General features: G+C 37.3%; 1 protein-coding gene across 2 annotated transcripts in view; it reads right to left on the reverse strand.

Annotated features, from left to right (window-relative positions):
- The window catches only part of LOC113503899 (tyrosine-protein phosphatase non-receptor type 61F-like), a 74,946-nt gene that overhangs the window by 19,055 nt on the left and 38,062 nt on the right, over positions 1 to 17,829 (reverse strand). For both annotated transcript variants that reach the window (XM_026886035.1, XM_026886034.1), the window contains exon 3: positions 1,746 to 2,008. In XM_026886035.1, coding sequence (XP_026741836.1) covers positions 1,746 to 2,008 — 263 coding nt within the window. The remainder of the gene's footprint in view (positions 1 to 1,745; positions 2,009 to 17,829) is intronic.

The raw sequence follows: 17,829 nt of genomic DNA on the forward strand, positions 1-17,829 counted from the left end.
TCAAAAATATTAGGGTTCCGTAAGAAAATTGCGATATTGTAACCCAAGGTGTCATAACTTTTATCCTCTAACCACGCGAACGAAGTCGCGGGCAACTGCTAGTTATTCAATAAAATAAAAAGAAAAGAAGTGACTTTTTTGGTTGCAAGCGAGAGTGTGTAGTATATTGGATACGCGAAAACGTCTAGAAATGCATTTTGTGATTACAAAGATCTTAGGCTATTGATTTAATTGATTTACTGTTGTGTAACTGCGATATATAAAGTTCAAAGAGGGTACATCCATATTATAGATTTCAAGGCTCTTCAAAAACTTTTAAAACCTACACTTAATTATTGAGCTAGTTTGATGCCTTATCAAAGTCCAGCAGTGGACTGCGACAGGCTGATGATGATGATGATGATGATGATGCCTTATCACGTAATCAAATGAAATCATTTATTCTGTAAGTAGGATATATTGTTGCATTTACATTTTGACAACGCTGGAGTCGACATTTCCTATCTGACTACCCTGAGAAAGAATGCCGTAACAAACTCATGGGCCGCGGTCTCTTTTACAGTCCAATTTTCAAATGCGACTAGTGTATAAATGAATGCCGATTTTTTTTTGGACTGGCCTTGACATAACCATCCAGCTAACAATCCGATTTCTTTCGTAAAAACGTCAAAAAATAACTATATTTAGTCTTGTAATTCTTAAAATATATTGCCAATGGTTTCCATAGTCTCTTAGTATAGACACAATCAGTTATCAATAAAGCAATTAATGTTTAGATGCGTACAATTGATGCGGTGTGTGGCGCGGCCTTGCTGACAATTTGTCGGCCTGGTTGGGAGCCCGCGCCGGGACTACATCCACATCCGTACACACGCCGTTTAGTGTCAACGAACAGCGAAAACATACTGCATGTACATTACTGTGTATAGTTCTAAACTAACGAGATATACGCCATAAACTAGGATTTTTTTAAGTTAGCGTGTACATCTCCGTACACTTTTTTGTAATGGGTAAAAAAATTAAACTCGCGTCAGGACAAGTGACTTGATCGAAAGTTCATATGACGAAAACAAAATTTATTATTTTTTTAAATGTAATAGAAATGTGTATGCTAGTGTACGATAGCAAAATAAATAAATACTTTTACATACAGTACTTATAGAAATTCTAGCAAGATTATGCCCTACCCATTCGAAAATATCAAAAATGCAAGTTTTTAGTTTTGCCGGCACTCCCGTAGTGTAACCCGTTATATTTTTTACATCATATAAGAATCATTTAAGAACGATTTAATAATCGATTGTCCTAATAAAGGAAATTTACAAACCGTGCAGAGCTCGGTGTACACACAGCAGTAAGTTTCGATGAAGTATTCCACGAAAAGACAAAGTGAAAAGGCTTTCGGAGAATAAGTCAAGAACGGTCTCGATCTGTTTGTAGAGTGACAACCTTTTGTTCGTTTGAATTGTCGTACACAGTATGTATGAAAAACCCTATCAGATATTAAACTGAAACGTTAGTGACTTGTGCTGCCATAGGTATTCTGTACGATCCTGTTGAGGTATAATCAAAATGATCGGGGAAAAGCCTGTTTTTTTTTTCAATATACATGTTATTATATAAATATATCCAATATACTATCAATGTGTATTTCACAAGAACTTAATCATTCTCTGGTACACTACAACCCCAAATTCGAGCTGAGCTGCAGTTTTGACCACCTCATCTCATGTTTGTGTACTCACTTGAACAGCCTGGTGGAGTAGTAGCCGCAGTCCTCCTCGCTGACCAGCACCACCTCCAGCCGCACCTCGTTGAAGGTCATCTTGTTGACTTCACCGATCGCTTGCGGCCAATACCAGTGACACTTTATCTCGTTTTTCTCTATCACTTTATTTAACATGAGTATAGCTTTTGTATTTTGTTCCCAGATCATTAACCAAAAATGGCCCACGGTGAATGCCAAGGGACCTTGCGTTAGAATGTATCGTCGGTTGGCACGCTCCATCTGTTAACAAATGAATACATCTATTTGTTACAAAGGTATTTAATCAGAAATATCTGGACAATATGCTTTAAAATTAGAAAATAAATCGGTACGATAAAATTCTAGATCAGTGAACGCAAAATCAAATCGCGATTTAAAGTACAATTCAATTCGCTTAGCTTGCTGTAAACGCGATTCAGCGAGATTTTTCTCCGCTAACAAATGCACTTATGTCGAGACACCTTCGCGATATAAAACCGAACGAAGCATAAATACAAATGTCACTGATCTATCAATATTTTAGTTGAATATATCAATTTGACTGCACGGGTAGTCGAGTGGTTGAGGTCATCACGCTGAAACAACCGTGCGCGACGTGTCGCCAGTTCGATCCCCACGTAGGACGAGCGATTGTGTGATCCACGCATGCTTGTCTTGAGTCCGGGCGTCTTTCAGCATGCGACTTGAATTTTTGTGTAGCCTCCCCTGATAAAAGGATTAAATACCTAACACCATTCTATTACACTCAGCTACGAAACCAGTAAACTAATGTCGACATTGGGGCAGAATAAGCAAAGCAAAATAGCAAATTCTATGCAGATTTCAGAGTTAATTTTGAATATACGCGACGTATGTAAGTACTTTGTACAAAACGATGTGATTTAATCCTAAACAGATTGGATTTAAAAGGATTGGATCTTATTTACGTACTTTTAATGTATCAGACGTTTCAGTATGAAAAGAAGGAATCTGTAATGCTTTGATGTAAGGCTGCATGTGGTTGGTGCAGTTGAAAAACGATTGATATTCAGCCAAGCAGAGGCTTGAGCGTCTACCTCAACGAAAGGCAAAACACACCATCATTCAAAATCTTCTTTACAGTTTCTATAAGTACATATATCGCTTTAAATACGGAGCGAATGGAATGACATACCTATTCGACAAAAGACGTGACTTCGTCTTGCCCGTTCGGAACGTTGGAGCGATTCAATAGCGTTAGTGCTCTGCGTAATGTTACTTGTCTACGTGCAATCCTAAAGGCACTGGTCACTAGAGCCTCTTCAAAGACGAGCACGAGATGGGATTGGCAAGAGCAAAGCCCGTGGTATGACTAGAGTAAACAGAACTATTCCCAGTTTCTATGATCCTAACTAATATGATTAATGCGAATGTGCGTTATATGATCAGCTCATTTCTGTGACACTGTGGTACAGCATACAGCAAACGCGAAAACCAGTAAGTATGCATTGATGTTTGTCGCTCTTTTACGTAAAAACTGGTGTTGGAATTTTAATACATTGTACTTTGGGAGACAAGACAAGAATATGGTTTTTTTGGGGGGACCTTTTAGTTCGCTTAGGTAATAAAGATTATAATGAATGCAAGAATAAGAATGATTCGAATTTAATCTGAACAACTGCCAAAACAGTACAAATAACAAGAAATATAAAAAAAAATAGAGTGTATACGTGAGTTTCTTTGTTGATATAGCAAATTAAAGATGCATTGATCGATTCTGGCTAGCATATTGTAACGTAGTCTGAATCATACATTAAATAATTCAGTTTCTCTATTATCAGGTGGTTGGAAAAGGCTATATATTATCCCCACTTTCCCACGGGAACGTGAATCAGGCGGGTGCTACCGGGGGCGACGCTACTCTGTACTTATAAAAGAACTATTCATAAAATACTTTATCGTTACAAGCTAAACGCGAGTATATCCAGTCGAGTGCTTTAAGATACATAATTGATTGAATGCTAGGAATAGACGGGACTAGCGACAGGCGAACTAAGTAGCTAATAAAGTATAATGCGAAAACCATTAGACTGCATAAAGCGAAGATAACGAACTTATCATAAACAGTTTATGAATTTAGTATTTCAAGAGTAAAAGCAAATTGTAAAGATAGATAATTGGTTTTAAAACTTAAGATTCAGTTTTAAAAGTCTTTGTGTACTTCACTAGAACCCGCCTACGACTTTGTGATAAGCACTCAACACGGGTATTACAAGACAGAATATGTAAACGCTTGTTCTGTATACATCATATGTTGTTGAAGTAAGTTCGCTGGGAGGAATCGAACGCATTGGTGCGAATATCGGGAATAACCGTTCGCGTATTCCATGTGTAGCTGCAACTCGCTGCGGTTTATAATCCGTATTCACTTAGCTGCTAGCAGGATTAAGTAAATGCTTGAATATTGAATGTGAAGTAGCTGTTTCGTTTGTCTATATACACTGCTGCTTCATCACTTCACATATAATTATACGTAGGTTTATATAATTGCAGTTTGAATTAATTATTAATTGGTATACTAGCGGCCACCCGCTTAATCCTGTTAATATAACCCTATTATTTCTAATCACTCCAAGAACATGCGTACATAGTTTAATCTGACTGCACGGATAGCCGAGTGGTTGAGGTCATCACGCCAAACCCACGTTGCGCGACGTTTCGCGGGTTCAATCAGCGCGTAGGACAAGCATTTGTGCGATCCACGAATGATTGTCCTGAGTCTGGGTGTCTTTGTGCATGTGAATTGTATGTTTGTGAAACCCCCGCGACACAAGGATTAAATTGTTTAGTGCGGGAGTCGTTTAAAAAAAACACAAACACACTCTGTTTCATGATGATCGGTTTAGTAATTATTGCAAAAAATATCGCATTTATAATGTTGGTCCTCCTCCTACCGCCTTACTTTTCTATAATTTCATACGAATCCTGATTAAATTACGTCTCTTTTGTATTTCGACACTTACTTTTTATGATTTCTGCTGCCTATGGTGGCTTGGTAGACATTGCCAGAGATTGGTAGACATAAAGTCCGCCTTACATGATTTCATGTATAAGAAGTATAAATAAATAAACAGTTTTCAATTTAAACACTTCCCTTTGCGTCTGAATCGAACCTTTGAAGTACTTAATTGGAAATGCAGGTGTTATTAAAAACATCGAATAGTTCGTTTAAAATTTAATATTTCAAACTTTATAAGTGACTGCGTTTCCAATTGACGAGGCAGACGCACGGGTGGTTGTGTAAAATTTTAATAAACACCGGCCATCGCAAGCTTTTCGAGTACAAAGAAGGTTTATTTAAAAATAATTGATTTTCAAGTAGTCGCGACATGATTAAAATTTCCCAATACTCACGACCGTTTGATTGACTATCTGTTTTCATTAAATGTTGGTTGTAGGCAGAAACTTTTTTGTGTGCGATTTTCATTGCTTGAATATTATGGATATGAAAGTCGTGAATTAATTTAATCATTTTTAATAAAAATCGGATAGGATATTTTCATAGTTTTTTTTATTTGTGAGTAAAACCAAAATTTATATTTCTTTCAAAATATGATCCTTGTCGTTGCCGAAATTCTTACTTCGTTTCTTGATCTTAAATATGGTATTAGAATCTTAATACCTAAATAATAGATTAATAGATAGGTTAGCGTTAAGTCAACCGATACGCCATGTTGGTCGTTGACGCCCGTCTGTTTGCAAATGTACTGGCCGTACCACTGGGCATTAGTCAACTCACCCGTGTACAATACAGGTGCATGGCAAACACGAGCCAATAACTAAATTGTGAAAACACACACACACACGTGCACACGTAAATTGCGTTTCGGCTTATGCAAATATTAATTAAGATTTATATGTCCATCTGACGTTTTGGAGTAATAGTCGTTGTTTACATAGACCTCAAAGGCTTTCAAATATTAAATACGACTGTCTGTTTGTAGGGAACGTTTCACTTTAGGGGTGGACATGAATGTCCCCGGCTTTTCTCTCTCTGTTAATTTGGTTGTGTCCGCCATGTTGTCCCCAATACGTATTTATGCTTTTCTAATTTACAACGCAGACGTACCGGACGCAGACGGTATTTAATTTATTATAATATTTCGTAGCAATGTTTCCATTTAAGCCTTATGGAATTGAAATACAATTTGGAATTAGCGATATTTCGGTCTACGACAACTATTTTACCTTTAATTCTAGCACAATAATTTCATACGGAAGCAGAGAGATGCAAAGAAAGAGGATTTCAGAGATGGTTGTAAGCAACAAATAAATGAATGCCAACCGCTTTTAAAACATATTAAGACTTGACCACGACGCAATAAGGGATAATTTAGTTCCTTGCAACAGCAGATGTTTCCGAACAGCGCTGCACAAATAAGCTGTGATACCTATACCTACAGATTCGTTGGTGATGGCGAGTAAAGCTTCGTTCAATTCGGAGATAGTTACCTAAAGCACGTGTTTCCATAGGTATGTGAGCGCGGCGGGAGCTCTACCCCTTTGTACTAAATGTACGGGACAGTAAATTCCAGACATTTACTCTTCTACTAACAGCTAAACAACCCTCGCTGATAACACATGTAGTATTAATATTACGTATATGTTTCACCGTGTCTATGTGTGAGTTCCATAATCTGCTAGTACTTATAGGGAATCCAATTATATAGTAATGTTTAGTAAATTTTGTCCGTGGCATGTCGATACAATGTTGCCTATCGGTTGCAAGAGGAGCTGTTATCATGTCAAATTTAATCGCAGTCGGATTGCGGATTCTTCTGGACAAGGTAAAAAAAAAACCTCCAATTCGATCATCTTCAAAGTGTTTGGCACAGACTTAATTAAATCTTTGGATTTAATTGTTAAGTTTCGTGCAGAACCTCTCTGTACACCTCGGCACTAATGTTAAACGTGAAAGTTCGTCCAATTCAACTACAAGCTGTAATTTAAACAAGAAACTTATCAACTTTGCAAACAGGTTTAAAGCATTTGAACCTCATTGCATTTCGCGCAACATTTAGGAAGAAGACTTTTAGAGTATCGGTGAAAATGTCCTTTTGAAGTGAAACTTCTTTAGGCGCATGAGGGTAAAATGTTTACAGATGTAACGTCGCGCCGGTATGCAACGGAAATGTCGAAAAAGAGAGAGAGAGTAAGACAGGGCGAACGAGCAAGTGAGAAAGATTGAGAGAAAAAGTGAGATAGAGCGAACGTCGTATCAGAGGTGGGAGAGAACTATAGTGAATCTAAAGTTTAAGATTGGTATGAATATAAATTAGCTCGCATTTTTTTAACATTCGGTATGTTAGGTAGTTAATTCTCTGTAAAACACTTAAATAATTACTTTAAGCTACGAGTATAGCAGCCACTAAAGTAAGAGGTAAGTGATATTAACGCCTTCCTGGGAGGCTACTAAGATAAGTAATTCAATTGAAAAACCTTTGTAAGCACGAAAACTGGTGGGGCGAGAGGCGAGCGGAATGGTGCTTGTAACTACAAGTACGTGGGTTAATCTCTCTCGGTAAGCGAGGGGGGGGGGGGGTCATCCAAACACTAGCAAAACATACTCTGATTACGTAATAGTTCTCAATCGATGGACATATCTATACTAATATATAAAGCTGAAGAGTTTGTTTGTTTGTTTGAACACGCTAATCTCAGGAACTGCCGGTCCAAATTGACAAATTCTTTTCGTGTTGAATAGACCATTCATCGAGGAAGGCTATGAACCATCACGCTGCGACTAATAGGAGCGAAGATACAATGGAAAATGTGAAAAAAGCAGGGCAGGTATAAATCATAACTTATATCTTCTAACCACGCGGACAAAGTCGCGGGCAACAACTATTCGCTATTTAAAAGATACGACTGTTTCATTACTTTTAAAAAATGACTCCCACGTTAAGCAGACTGATTCTTGTGTCCGGGTGGAGCGGTTCTCCAAACATAGTCGAAGTCCAAATCACAAAGGCAACTCAGACTCAGGACAAACTATCGTAGGTCACACAAATGCTTGTACTACGCGGGGATCGTAGCTGCAACACGTCACGCTCAGTGGCGTGAGCTATATTGCAACTAATAAGATGAAAGACCAATTTATCATTTAATAATTAAAGATCAATTTTTACCTTTAAAAATATTTTGGAAAAAAAAACCTTCTTTAAATTTTTTGCCCAACAAATTGTGTACAATATTATTTAAATACCCTGAGGGACAAGGAAACAACAAATTTCCGGCATCCGAATTGCAATAAAATCCCAATTACAAATAAAAACACATCGTCCAACGCAAACGTGTTTATTTAATTTCACGCAGAAACGATACTCAGTGAATCTGGGGTCGTGTGGATAAACATATGACGGGGATGGAACTGGTGGACATGAGTGAACTATGTTTAAATTAATACTCTGAATTCATAGTACACGGACAGAAGGTTTTATTTATCAGTACCGACGAATTATTAGTTAAAGGGCGAGGTGGATTTTTATATCAATGCTGACGAGTAGGTGCTTTGATTAACTTTGAATAAGAAGAGATTTTTTAGGTATTTTCGTGAATAATTTGGAAACTATTTCTTTTAAAATTTGGAAAATACATAAAACATCTTCATAGAAAGAGATTCTAGTAGTGCTAGGTTTTGTGTTTGATACGTCACACGATTATTTTCCATCCCCCCCCCTTTTAGTTTAGATTGCATCTATTTACGCATTTGGGTCACACAAATTGATATGTGGACAAATTTTTAAATTATTTGGTGGAGAAGATTCTGAAACAAACTGTGACCGACGCGACGGGCAGACGTGAGTGATCCGTTTTTTTTTCTTCGGAATCTAAAAATGACCCTTAAAGATCAATTCAGACTATTTTTAACCAAAACCCTTTTATATTCCAGCTTTTCGCCCTGGGTACCTGGGTCTAGGCTCTGATAGCCGTGCATAAAAACCTTAGGTAAGGACCTCTACCAGCTGACACCAGTTGGTTTGAATGCCCTCTCCATTAGGGTGCAAAATCATCGTGATAGCGAGATTATCGAGTCTGAAACGACCTTGTAACATGAAAAAATTTATAGATCTTCGACAATAGTTCGGAAGTTCCTTTCTAAAGTGGATTCAAATTTGAGCTTAAACTTGAGTGCGTCAAGTAAATAGGCAGATAAAAAAGCTACAAGCTAACAAACATCGACTTTAAGCAACGATAGGTACGGCGAAAATATTTTTTTGGGTGACCATTGGTTAAAATTCCATTTTGTACTCGCACTTGACCGTTACTTTACGGATACAAAACGACTTCTATGGAATATTGGAGGGAACAATCGACTTAAACAGATTCGATCGACAACCTTTTCTCTGGCTGAAGTCGAGGGATCGCTTGTACAATTTACAGTGCACCTCATACTTAGAGCAAAACGTAATAACGGAGTTCACCCACCGCTGTCTGACTACAGCACGTTCGTTGATAGGTGTTCAGTGAAGTGTCAAGTGTTCCTGAGAGTGGCAGCGTCGTTACCTCCCAACAAAGGCTTTAAGGGACTTGAATTTAGACAAATAGGTCGCCGCATGTCGGTCAAGGAAATTGCATTGTTGCAGATATGTGTCACCGAAGTACTAAGGAAGTACATATAGTAACTAGGTGAATAACTTACAAAAGAAATTGGATCAAAGTATGCAGTTAAATGGTATCGTAATATGAAATTTAACTTAGATGATTCGATTACTGACTAAGGGAAAACGCTAACACGAAGGCATAGTATTTAGAAAAAGATGGGTGTTATAAATTTGACGTGTCTATCTGTACGATCGACGAATACGAGGAGTCCATGATGAACTAATGATAAGTAGCTTTGTAAAGCATTACATATCTATGCATTACCAAATTATCTTTGCGGAGGAAATTTTCCCTACTGAGACACACTTTCATGTATAGAAAAAGTCTTCTAAAGTAACTGAAACCAACACTGTCTTCGTCACTTTTAAGCGAAATAATAGAGACAGCACATCAAGGAATCGTTCTTGACTACAGGTGCAAACAGTCCACTATACTTTTATGAAATCTGTTCAAAAATACATTGTAATATATGTGGAGCACCACTGATCAAATATTAGTTCAATAATTGTTACGTCGCGTTTGTTTACTGCGAACTGTCATGACCAACTCGAATTAGTTTAGAAATTTATGTAAAAATTGATAACATAATAAGCTCAGGAATTGCAACACAATTACATGTTGCATTCGAAAATGATTCTAATACTAGGCTACGGTTCGGGGAAACCGGTGCAAAGGCCCCGTGCCACGTATAGGGAAGCACGCGTGTTAACAAGTCTCTGTACACATTCTAAGTCACAAAATCAGTGGATTGCAGTGACGTTTTATTGTAACAAGTAAAAAAAAATTAATTAATAGATTTAAAAAAACAAAATAACCACGTTTTTAAATGTCAAATTTTATCAAATTTTGTCAGGGTTTGCTGTATATTGCATTGTCATCAGGTTTGGAGCCACCCTAAAAGTTCAGTCTCTAGCTTAAAGGGAAGTGCCTCAAAATTGAGTTGCCAAAATCAACTCAAAAACAAATAAACAAGAAAGTGAGTGTATAAAACGTGGGAATAACAGCGGGAAAGAAACAATCTTATTTAATAAAATCTGTATTTTTCAGAGAGCCAGAAGAAATTTCACATCAATTAACTCGCAGCTTAGAGCCGAGTTTAACCGAAAATATCAATATGTGTTAAATTGTTTCTACAAATGATGCACAAAAGTTTCCGTTGAACAAATCAAAATAATTTAATTAAAAATACGAAACTGGACTCAGCAAATAATCTTACACGGAATAACATTTGCTTGCAACAAGAAGGTAATTATAAAAATTATAAAAACACAGCTATCCTCCGCAAACGTTGGAATATAGCTTCGTAGATATGGTAACTATTTTTTTAATTGCCGCTGTCAGTAGCAGTTGTGTTACGGGGCAACATATAAACTTATATATATAATATTTATTTTAAACGGCTTCTGCACTAAGCTATTTAATCTTTGTATCGCGCGGGGTTTTACAAATAACAAATTTCAAATAAGAAGACATCCAGATTCAAAGGAAACAGTTGTGGATCACACAAATGCTTGTCCTACTCGGCTATCAAACAAAGTCGCACACAATAGATTTCCACTCGGCTATCCGTACAGTTATCTAGATTTCAATAACTAAATCCTCTTTCAGTTGGCAGTCTTCTAATGATCATTAAGAATCCAAGCTAGTGGGATGTATTTCACAAATACTTACACGTGAATCGAACCAGCGTATAAAGGCTTTTTATGACAAAGGCGAATATTAACAATTACTTGAGTTTGATACTCAAGTGCCTACATTCTTATTAAATCGACTTTTTTTATTTCATTTCTCGTATACACGTGCCCAGGCTCAAGTCTCAAGACTTATCACAGTTGAAAGACACATTCGTGTTAAAACAAACTCAATAATTCAATATTATTTTGTTTTGGGAACAATCCATGTTGTTTCTTCGTTGGATTTGTTTTACACGTGCATCGTCAGATAGAGAGAATAGAACTCGGAACTAATCTGTCTAATTCTTGACTACTGTCAAATATGTAAATACGAATGTTCTTCCTAGTAAGTCACCCGACAGTTTGGTGCACGACAGAACAATCCCTAATAATATTATAAATGCGAAAGTAACTCTGACTGTCTGTCTGTCTGTTACGCTTTCACGTCTAAACCACTGAACTGATTTTAATGAAATTTGGTACATAGATAGAGTTGACCTTGAGAAAAACCATAGTTTTTATCCCGGACTTTTGAAGAGTTCTCTTGGAAACTGATATAACCGACCTCGACGCGGGCGAACCCGCGGGCGAAAAGCTAGGTACCTATAAAACGGTAGCTCTCTCGGACTGAAGGGGCAATAGTTCAACAGCAGTGGAGGGAGATAGGCTGAGTTCATTCATTGATTAATTGGATACGCTTCATCATCAGCCTAGCCTTTTCAGAACCATGTTGGGGTTGGCTTCCAGCATAACTGGATTCCGCTAAGTACCAGTGTTTTACAAGGAGCGACTGCCTATCTGACCGCCTGGCTGTTACTTGGGCAACATGATACCCCTTAGTTAGACTGGTTGTTAGACTTTCAAGCTTCTGACTACCTGTAACGACTGTCATAGATGTAGAAATAACAGCCGGGACCCACAATTTAACGTGCTTTCCGAAACACGGAGGAACTCGTTATGACAAAGACCTAATCTACGGACCAACCGTGTCCAGCGTAGCTTAACCTATGATCGATTCAGTTATACAGTAATAGCTTAGCCACGAGCTCCTCACCAAAAATTATAACTTCTCGGTCGGTTTTGGGGTGCAAAAGATTTAAGTCGTTTTAAATTTAATGAAATTTGAACGTGGGACCTCGGCGCCATTTATTCTAGTAGAAGTGTCGTGTAGGAACACTTCCTCTTATTTCTATTCGGTGGTCTTTCATCCCAGCAAAGATTTTCATCTTCCTATCAAAAACAAATTACTATTTTCTTTCCAGAGCTATATAGCTCGTTTATATAAAATAGACAACTTTTGTGATAACACATGGAAGTATTCTTCTAAAAAATATACTAGTCATAAATTAATTAACTTCTTCACAAAGGAACGTGTCTAAGCAATAATAAATTAAATAATTAAAAACTATAAACAATTCCGAAAATTCGTAAGTACTTAGCATTTTGAGGCTCTTGAACGATATCAATCAAATAAATAAATTGCGAAAATATTTTTTTGTAATTTTGTTAATACCTCTAGATAAGGAACAAGTAGCAATTTGGGCTGATATATTTCTTGACGATATGATCTCATTAAGAGGCCTATTAAAAAAATCCGATGTAGTGCCACTCGACTATAAGCTGCTTAGATATGAGAAAAAATAAAAACAAAAATTTTTCGAATGTTTTTAATTCAATAATATGCGAAATACTTCACAATTGCTCATAAAGATTTTGATCTGAAATATTCCAGAGCAAATAAAAATCACAGGATCTACATGAATGCACTTATAAATTATCAAAACTAGGCCCAGTCAAGTATAAGCTCGAGACTTGGCTGGGGCACTGCCGTGCTCTCAACGTCTTTTGGCAAAACCGATGTTACATAGAACCTAGTCTTTGGCAAACGCCTCTCTAAGTAGTTTGTTTCCGATCAGTAATCAGACGCAAAAGAGTCGGAGTAAGGCTTCGAAGCTTAACCTTACTTGTGATAGTTAGCTTTTAAATAGGTAAGTCTTTTAGATGAGGTTGCTGTCACAGAGCAGGTTTTCTAGCGATCGTTCAAAAACTTTCTCCGTTTAAAGTTAACACATTTTTATGTGTGTATTCTAACACGTTTAAGACATAATTCCAATTAAAGTGCATCCAAGTCAGTTCAGCCTACTGTCACAGACGGACTAATAGACATGGCTGAAATTTATAACACACCTCTTTAACAAGACAAATAACACACCACATAAAAGACAAAATTTGTAACACCCTTATTAAAGATACAAAGGAGTATAAGGCAACATTCGATTCCCGAGTAGGTAAATGAAGCAGACATAACAACAGACTAACGATTAAGTGCAAGACGTTTGTGCTACGTCTCAGCAGGATTAAGACTTAGCAGTCTTACTAGCAGACGGGAGACACAGGAGGCGGAAACCGCGTCAAACAGCGCGGCGTCGAGACACACCTGTATCTAGAACTAGATTTTCACCCGCGGCTTCGCCCGCGTCGATGTCGGTTATATCGCGTTTCCAAGAGAACTCTTCAAAAGTCCGGGATAAAAACTGTCCTATGTTCTTTCTCAAGGTCAGCTCTATGTCTGTACCAAATTTCATTAAAATCAGTTCAGTGGTTTTGACGTGAAAGCGTAACAGACAGACAGAGTTACTTCGCATTTATAATATTAGTAGGGATTGACTTCATTATTCCGATGCTTTGAGCATATTCTCCCGGCAGATTATCTTGTTTGATGCTCCAAAGAGGTCTCTACAGCTAATAGGCTATGTATTAGCTGTATGGTATGAACCTCTTTGGAGATTAATTATTACTCCGAATATCGAGCATGCTTCAATCACGTTGCGATCTTTATTCGTCTGAACTCAATTTTAGTATTAAAATAAAGGTGTAGCAAAAACGTTCAACAGTAAGTAGTTTGTAAAAAAGAAAACTCTTTAGAGTTACGAATCACTTAAATATGAAATTTTCAGTCTACGGAAAACGGCGAATGCAGTTTTTTTTTAAGTTAATGGAAAGCTCTTTGCGGAAACAAGAAACGTTTTAGCGTTTGAGGTTTTTCGGAGGCTATTAGGCAAAGCTATTATAGAAACTAATTTCCATTGGTAAATAAACATGCACAAAATACAAACATAAAAATTTTGGTTTTAATTTTTCCAGCGCAGTAGTTTATAGAACTCAGGGTGGTCCAAGGTTTTAACGATATAATATAATATTCCACAACTTTCACACAACGCCATCTAGTCTCAAACTAAGCAGAGCTTGTATTATGAGTACTAGACAACTGATAAACATACTTATACATTTCTAAATACATACATAATAGAGATAAATTACACCTAGACACAGAACAAATTTCCATGCTCATCACACAAACATTTGTCCTGGGTGGGAATCGAACCCACGACCTCCGGTATAGCAGTCAGGGTCACTAACCACTAGACCAACAGGCCATCAAAGATAGAGATATCCTATTACATGTTAAAATTGGTTTAGAAATTCAAATATACACACGACACTTTTTATGGTTAGGAGTCGATCAAGCAAGCTACTGCCTTTATATGTCGGGGAATTTTGATACCAGACATTTTCATCAGACATCCATATGCAATATGTCATTACTATAATGCCAGTAGCTAAACCGAGCGGAAAAGAGGTGTGTGTGACGTCACGGTCGCGAGTTACGTTCAAATGCACGCATTATTCACATTTTGTAAGAAACTAGTTATGCCATTCGCGAGTGCGATGTTAAGCGTTACTTTCTTCGGGTCGCTGTTGTTCATAAATTAAGACTCTGTTTAGGCCACATAGCGTCGCGCTAGCTTTGTACTACGCTCAATGAAGCATTGATATACTACTTTAACTATAACCCATTCTGGTTACAATAGGCATACAGGTTAAAGACGATATTAACATGCGAAAAATGATAATACCTCTTAGTACCGCAAAGATCAGACCAAGACATGTTTGAACAAACATATGCAACAATTCAACAAGCGTTACAATTATAACGTAGGTGCAAACGCACACATGCATGTTATTAGCAGTAATAGTTTATTATTATCGCGGAAATCAATGTGAAAACTAAGCATGCATGAAATATATGTCAGGCGTTGCACGCGCGGGTTAATCATACTACGAGTATAAGCGAATTGCTTGTAATATTGGAGTATAGACAGGAACTACAGATCGCGAGTAGTAACGCGTTAAACAGGGAATAACCACTACTTCATAAAGTTGCAATAGTTTTTTCACACATCAAAAAATAGTCTTAAACTAAGCAAAGCTTGTACTAAGAGTACTAGACAATTGAGAAACATGCTTCTATATTTCAAAAAATCTACATATCTATACTAATACTAGCTGACCCAGCAAACGTTGTTTTGCCTAATATAGTATGTCTAGATGCAACTAGACATACTGTATTTTTAATGCCACATTATTAAAAAAATAAAAACAAAAAAAAATCGTCAAGAAAATTAAAACAAAATTGAGTGTGAGCACCCCTTATCACTTAGGGGTATGAAAAATAGATGTTGTTCTATTCTCAGACCTACCCAATACGTGTACAAAATTTCTTTAAAATCGGTAAAGCCGTTTCGGAGGAGTACGGTAACTAACATCGTGACACGGGATTTTTATATATTAGAAGATATAAAGCTGAAGAGTTTGTTTGTTTGTTTGAACGAGCTAATCTCAGGAACTACTTGTCCAAATTAAAAAAATACTTTTGTGTTGAATAGACCATTCATCGAGGAAGGTTATATGCTATACACCATCACGCTGCGACTAATAGGAGCGAAGATACAATTGAAAATATGAAAAAAATAGGGCACGTATAAATCTTCTAACCACGCGGACGAAGTCGCGAGCAACAGCTAGTTATAGATAAATTGCACTCAGACACAGAACAAAATATCGTGCTCATCACACAAGCATCTGTCCTGGGTGGGAATCGAACCCACGACCGGTATAACAGTCAGGGCCCCTAACCACTAGACTAACAGGCCAGTCAGTAGTCGAAGCGAGATGCAGGATTTTTGTAGTGTGCTGTCTCGTTCGCTCGCGAGTCTTTTAACTTTCGAGTTAGTGAAGCGATGTCCTCAGGAGTCCGTCTGTGGGAAGCACGTCGCGTGACGACGAACGGAAACGTGTGATATAAGCAGTTACACGCTGTAACGTAACTTTCCACGTTCACCGACATCAGTGCTTAAACAACCGCAAATTCGCGGGCGGTTTGTTAATTAATTGAAGCCCGATCTGGGCTAAGTGCTCGATGCCGCTAGCTCCGCAGTTTGACATCCCAATAATGTGACTATATGTTTTATGTTTTATGCTTTCAACCTTTGTATTAAATGAGTGTTCACGACACATTTACTCAAACATCATTCATGATCAGTTAATTAGTCAATCTACTTTCAGTCTAACGTCACTCATTCTCTGTCAAAAATTCTTACTTTCAATTCGTTGTGTGATCAAAAAAATGATAACCAAATTATGCGACCTTACGCATGATTTCAACTAGGCAAAATATGTAAAAACCTAATTTCCCCGTCTGTTTATGATATACTAGCTTTTCGCCCGCGGAATCGCCCGTATGTGTGTCGGGTATATCGCGTTTCCAAGAGAACTCTTAAAAACTATCCTATGTTCTTTATCAAGGTCAACTCTATCTCTATACCAAATTTCATTAAATCAGTTCCGTGCTTTAGACATGAAAGCGTAACAGACAGACAGAGTTAATTTCGCATTTATAATATTAGTAGGGATATTTGGTATATTATCAAAACTTATGAAGATGAAAGTGCTTTTAGAGACAATTCAAACGAGCCCAGTCACGATGAGGGCCTATCTCCAGCGTCAGTTAAGCCTAATATCACAATAAGCATGTAAACTTTCAGTCTAATCGGTAATCGGGTTCCGTGAAACTAGAATAAACGTGAATCAATAACTGATTAATATTGTAACTCATAAACATGTGTTATTCAACCACCAATTGCAAAAGACAAGGAGTTACCTGGTTTATTAATAAAATAACAAGCGACCGACTAATAACACGTTTTAAATGGACAGTGCATTTGCATTGAGCGGCGAACGTTAAAATATGTATAAAATAATGGTCGTTATTAAAATTGTTGGAGCGAGCGGATTGCTAGAAATACTTTCTGTGAATGGGAACACCATTTACAGTGTATGTATTTTAATTAATTATTAACAAATCTCTGTAAATTTCACAGAATTCTTAAAAGCGACTTTTTGTGTCATTTGTTCTTTAGATCGTATGAGATTAAAGACTTGAAGTAAGATTTTACAGGTTGTTTTCAGGAGTTGTATAAATTCAAATAACATCTGCGGAGAACAATGACGGCAACGGATCTGGTCGACCCAAAAATGTAAGTACTTTCTATTATTTTAATTGTAAACCACCATTTTAGGCACTTAATCGCATAACGGAGATTTGCGTCTCTTAAATACGAAGTCTGAATAACTCGGCATCCCCTAATATGAAAATCTATTAAACTACTCCCGCATTAAAAGATACAAGTCACATTTACAAAGAAACCCAGGCTAAACAAGCAATCACGGATCACAGAAATGCTTGACATGTGGGGATCGAAACAGCGACACGTCGCGCACAACGGTAGCTATCGTGGTGACCTATCTGCTATCCGTGCTCTCTCACATACTCAAATGAAACTCATTATCAATACAAGCAATATCAAACATTTTATATGTTTCATATTAACATCAGTATTATCTGCTGCATCTCAGAGCAAGATT

Source organism: Trichoplusia ni, chromosome 20 (assembly GCF_003590095.1).
Source record: "Trichoplusia ni isolate ovarian cell line Hi5 chromosome 20, tn1, whole genome shotgun sequence".
NCBI classification, from domain to species: domain Eukaryota; kingdom Metazoa; phylum Arthropoda; class Insecta; order Lepidoptera; family Noctuidae; genus Trichoplusia; species Trichoplusia ni.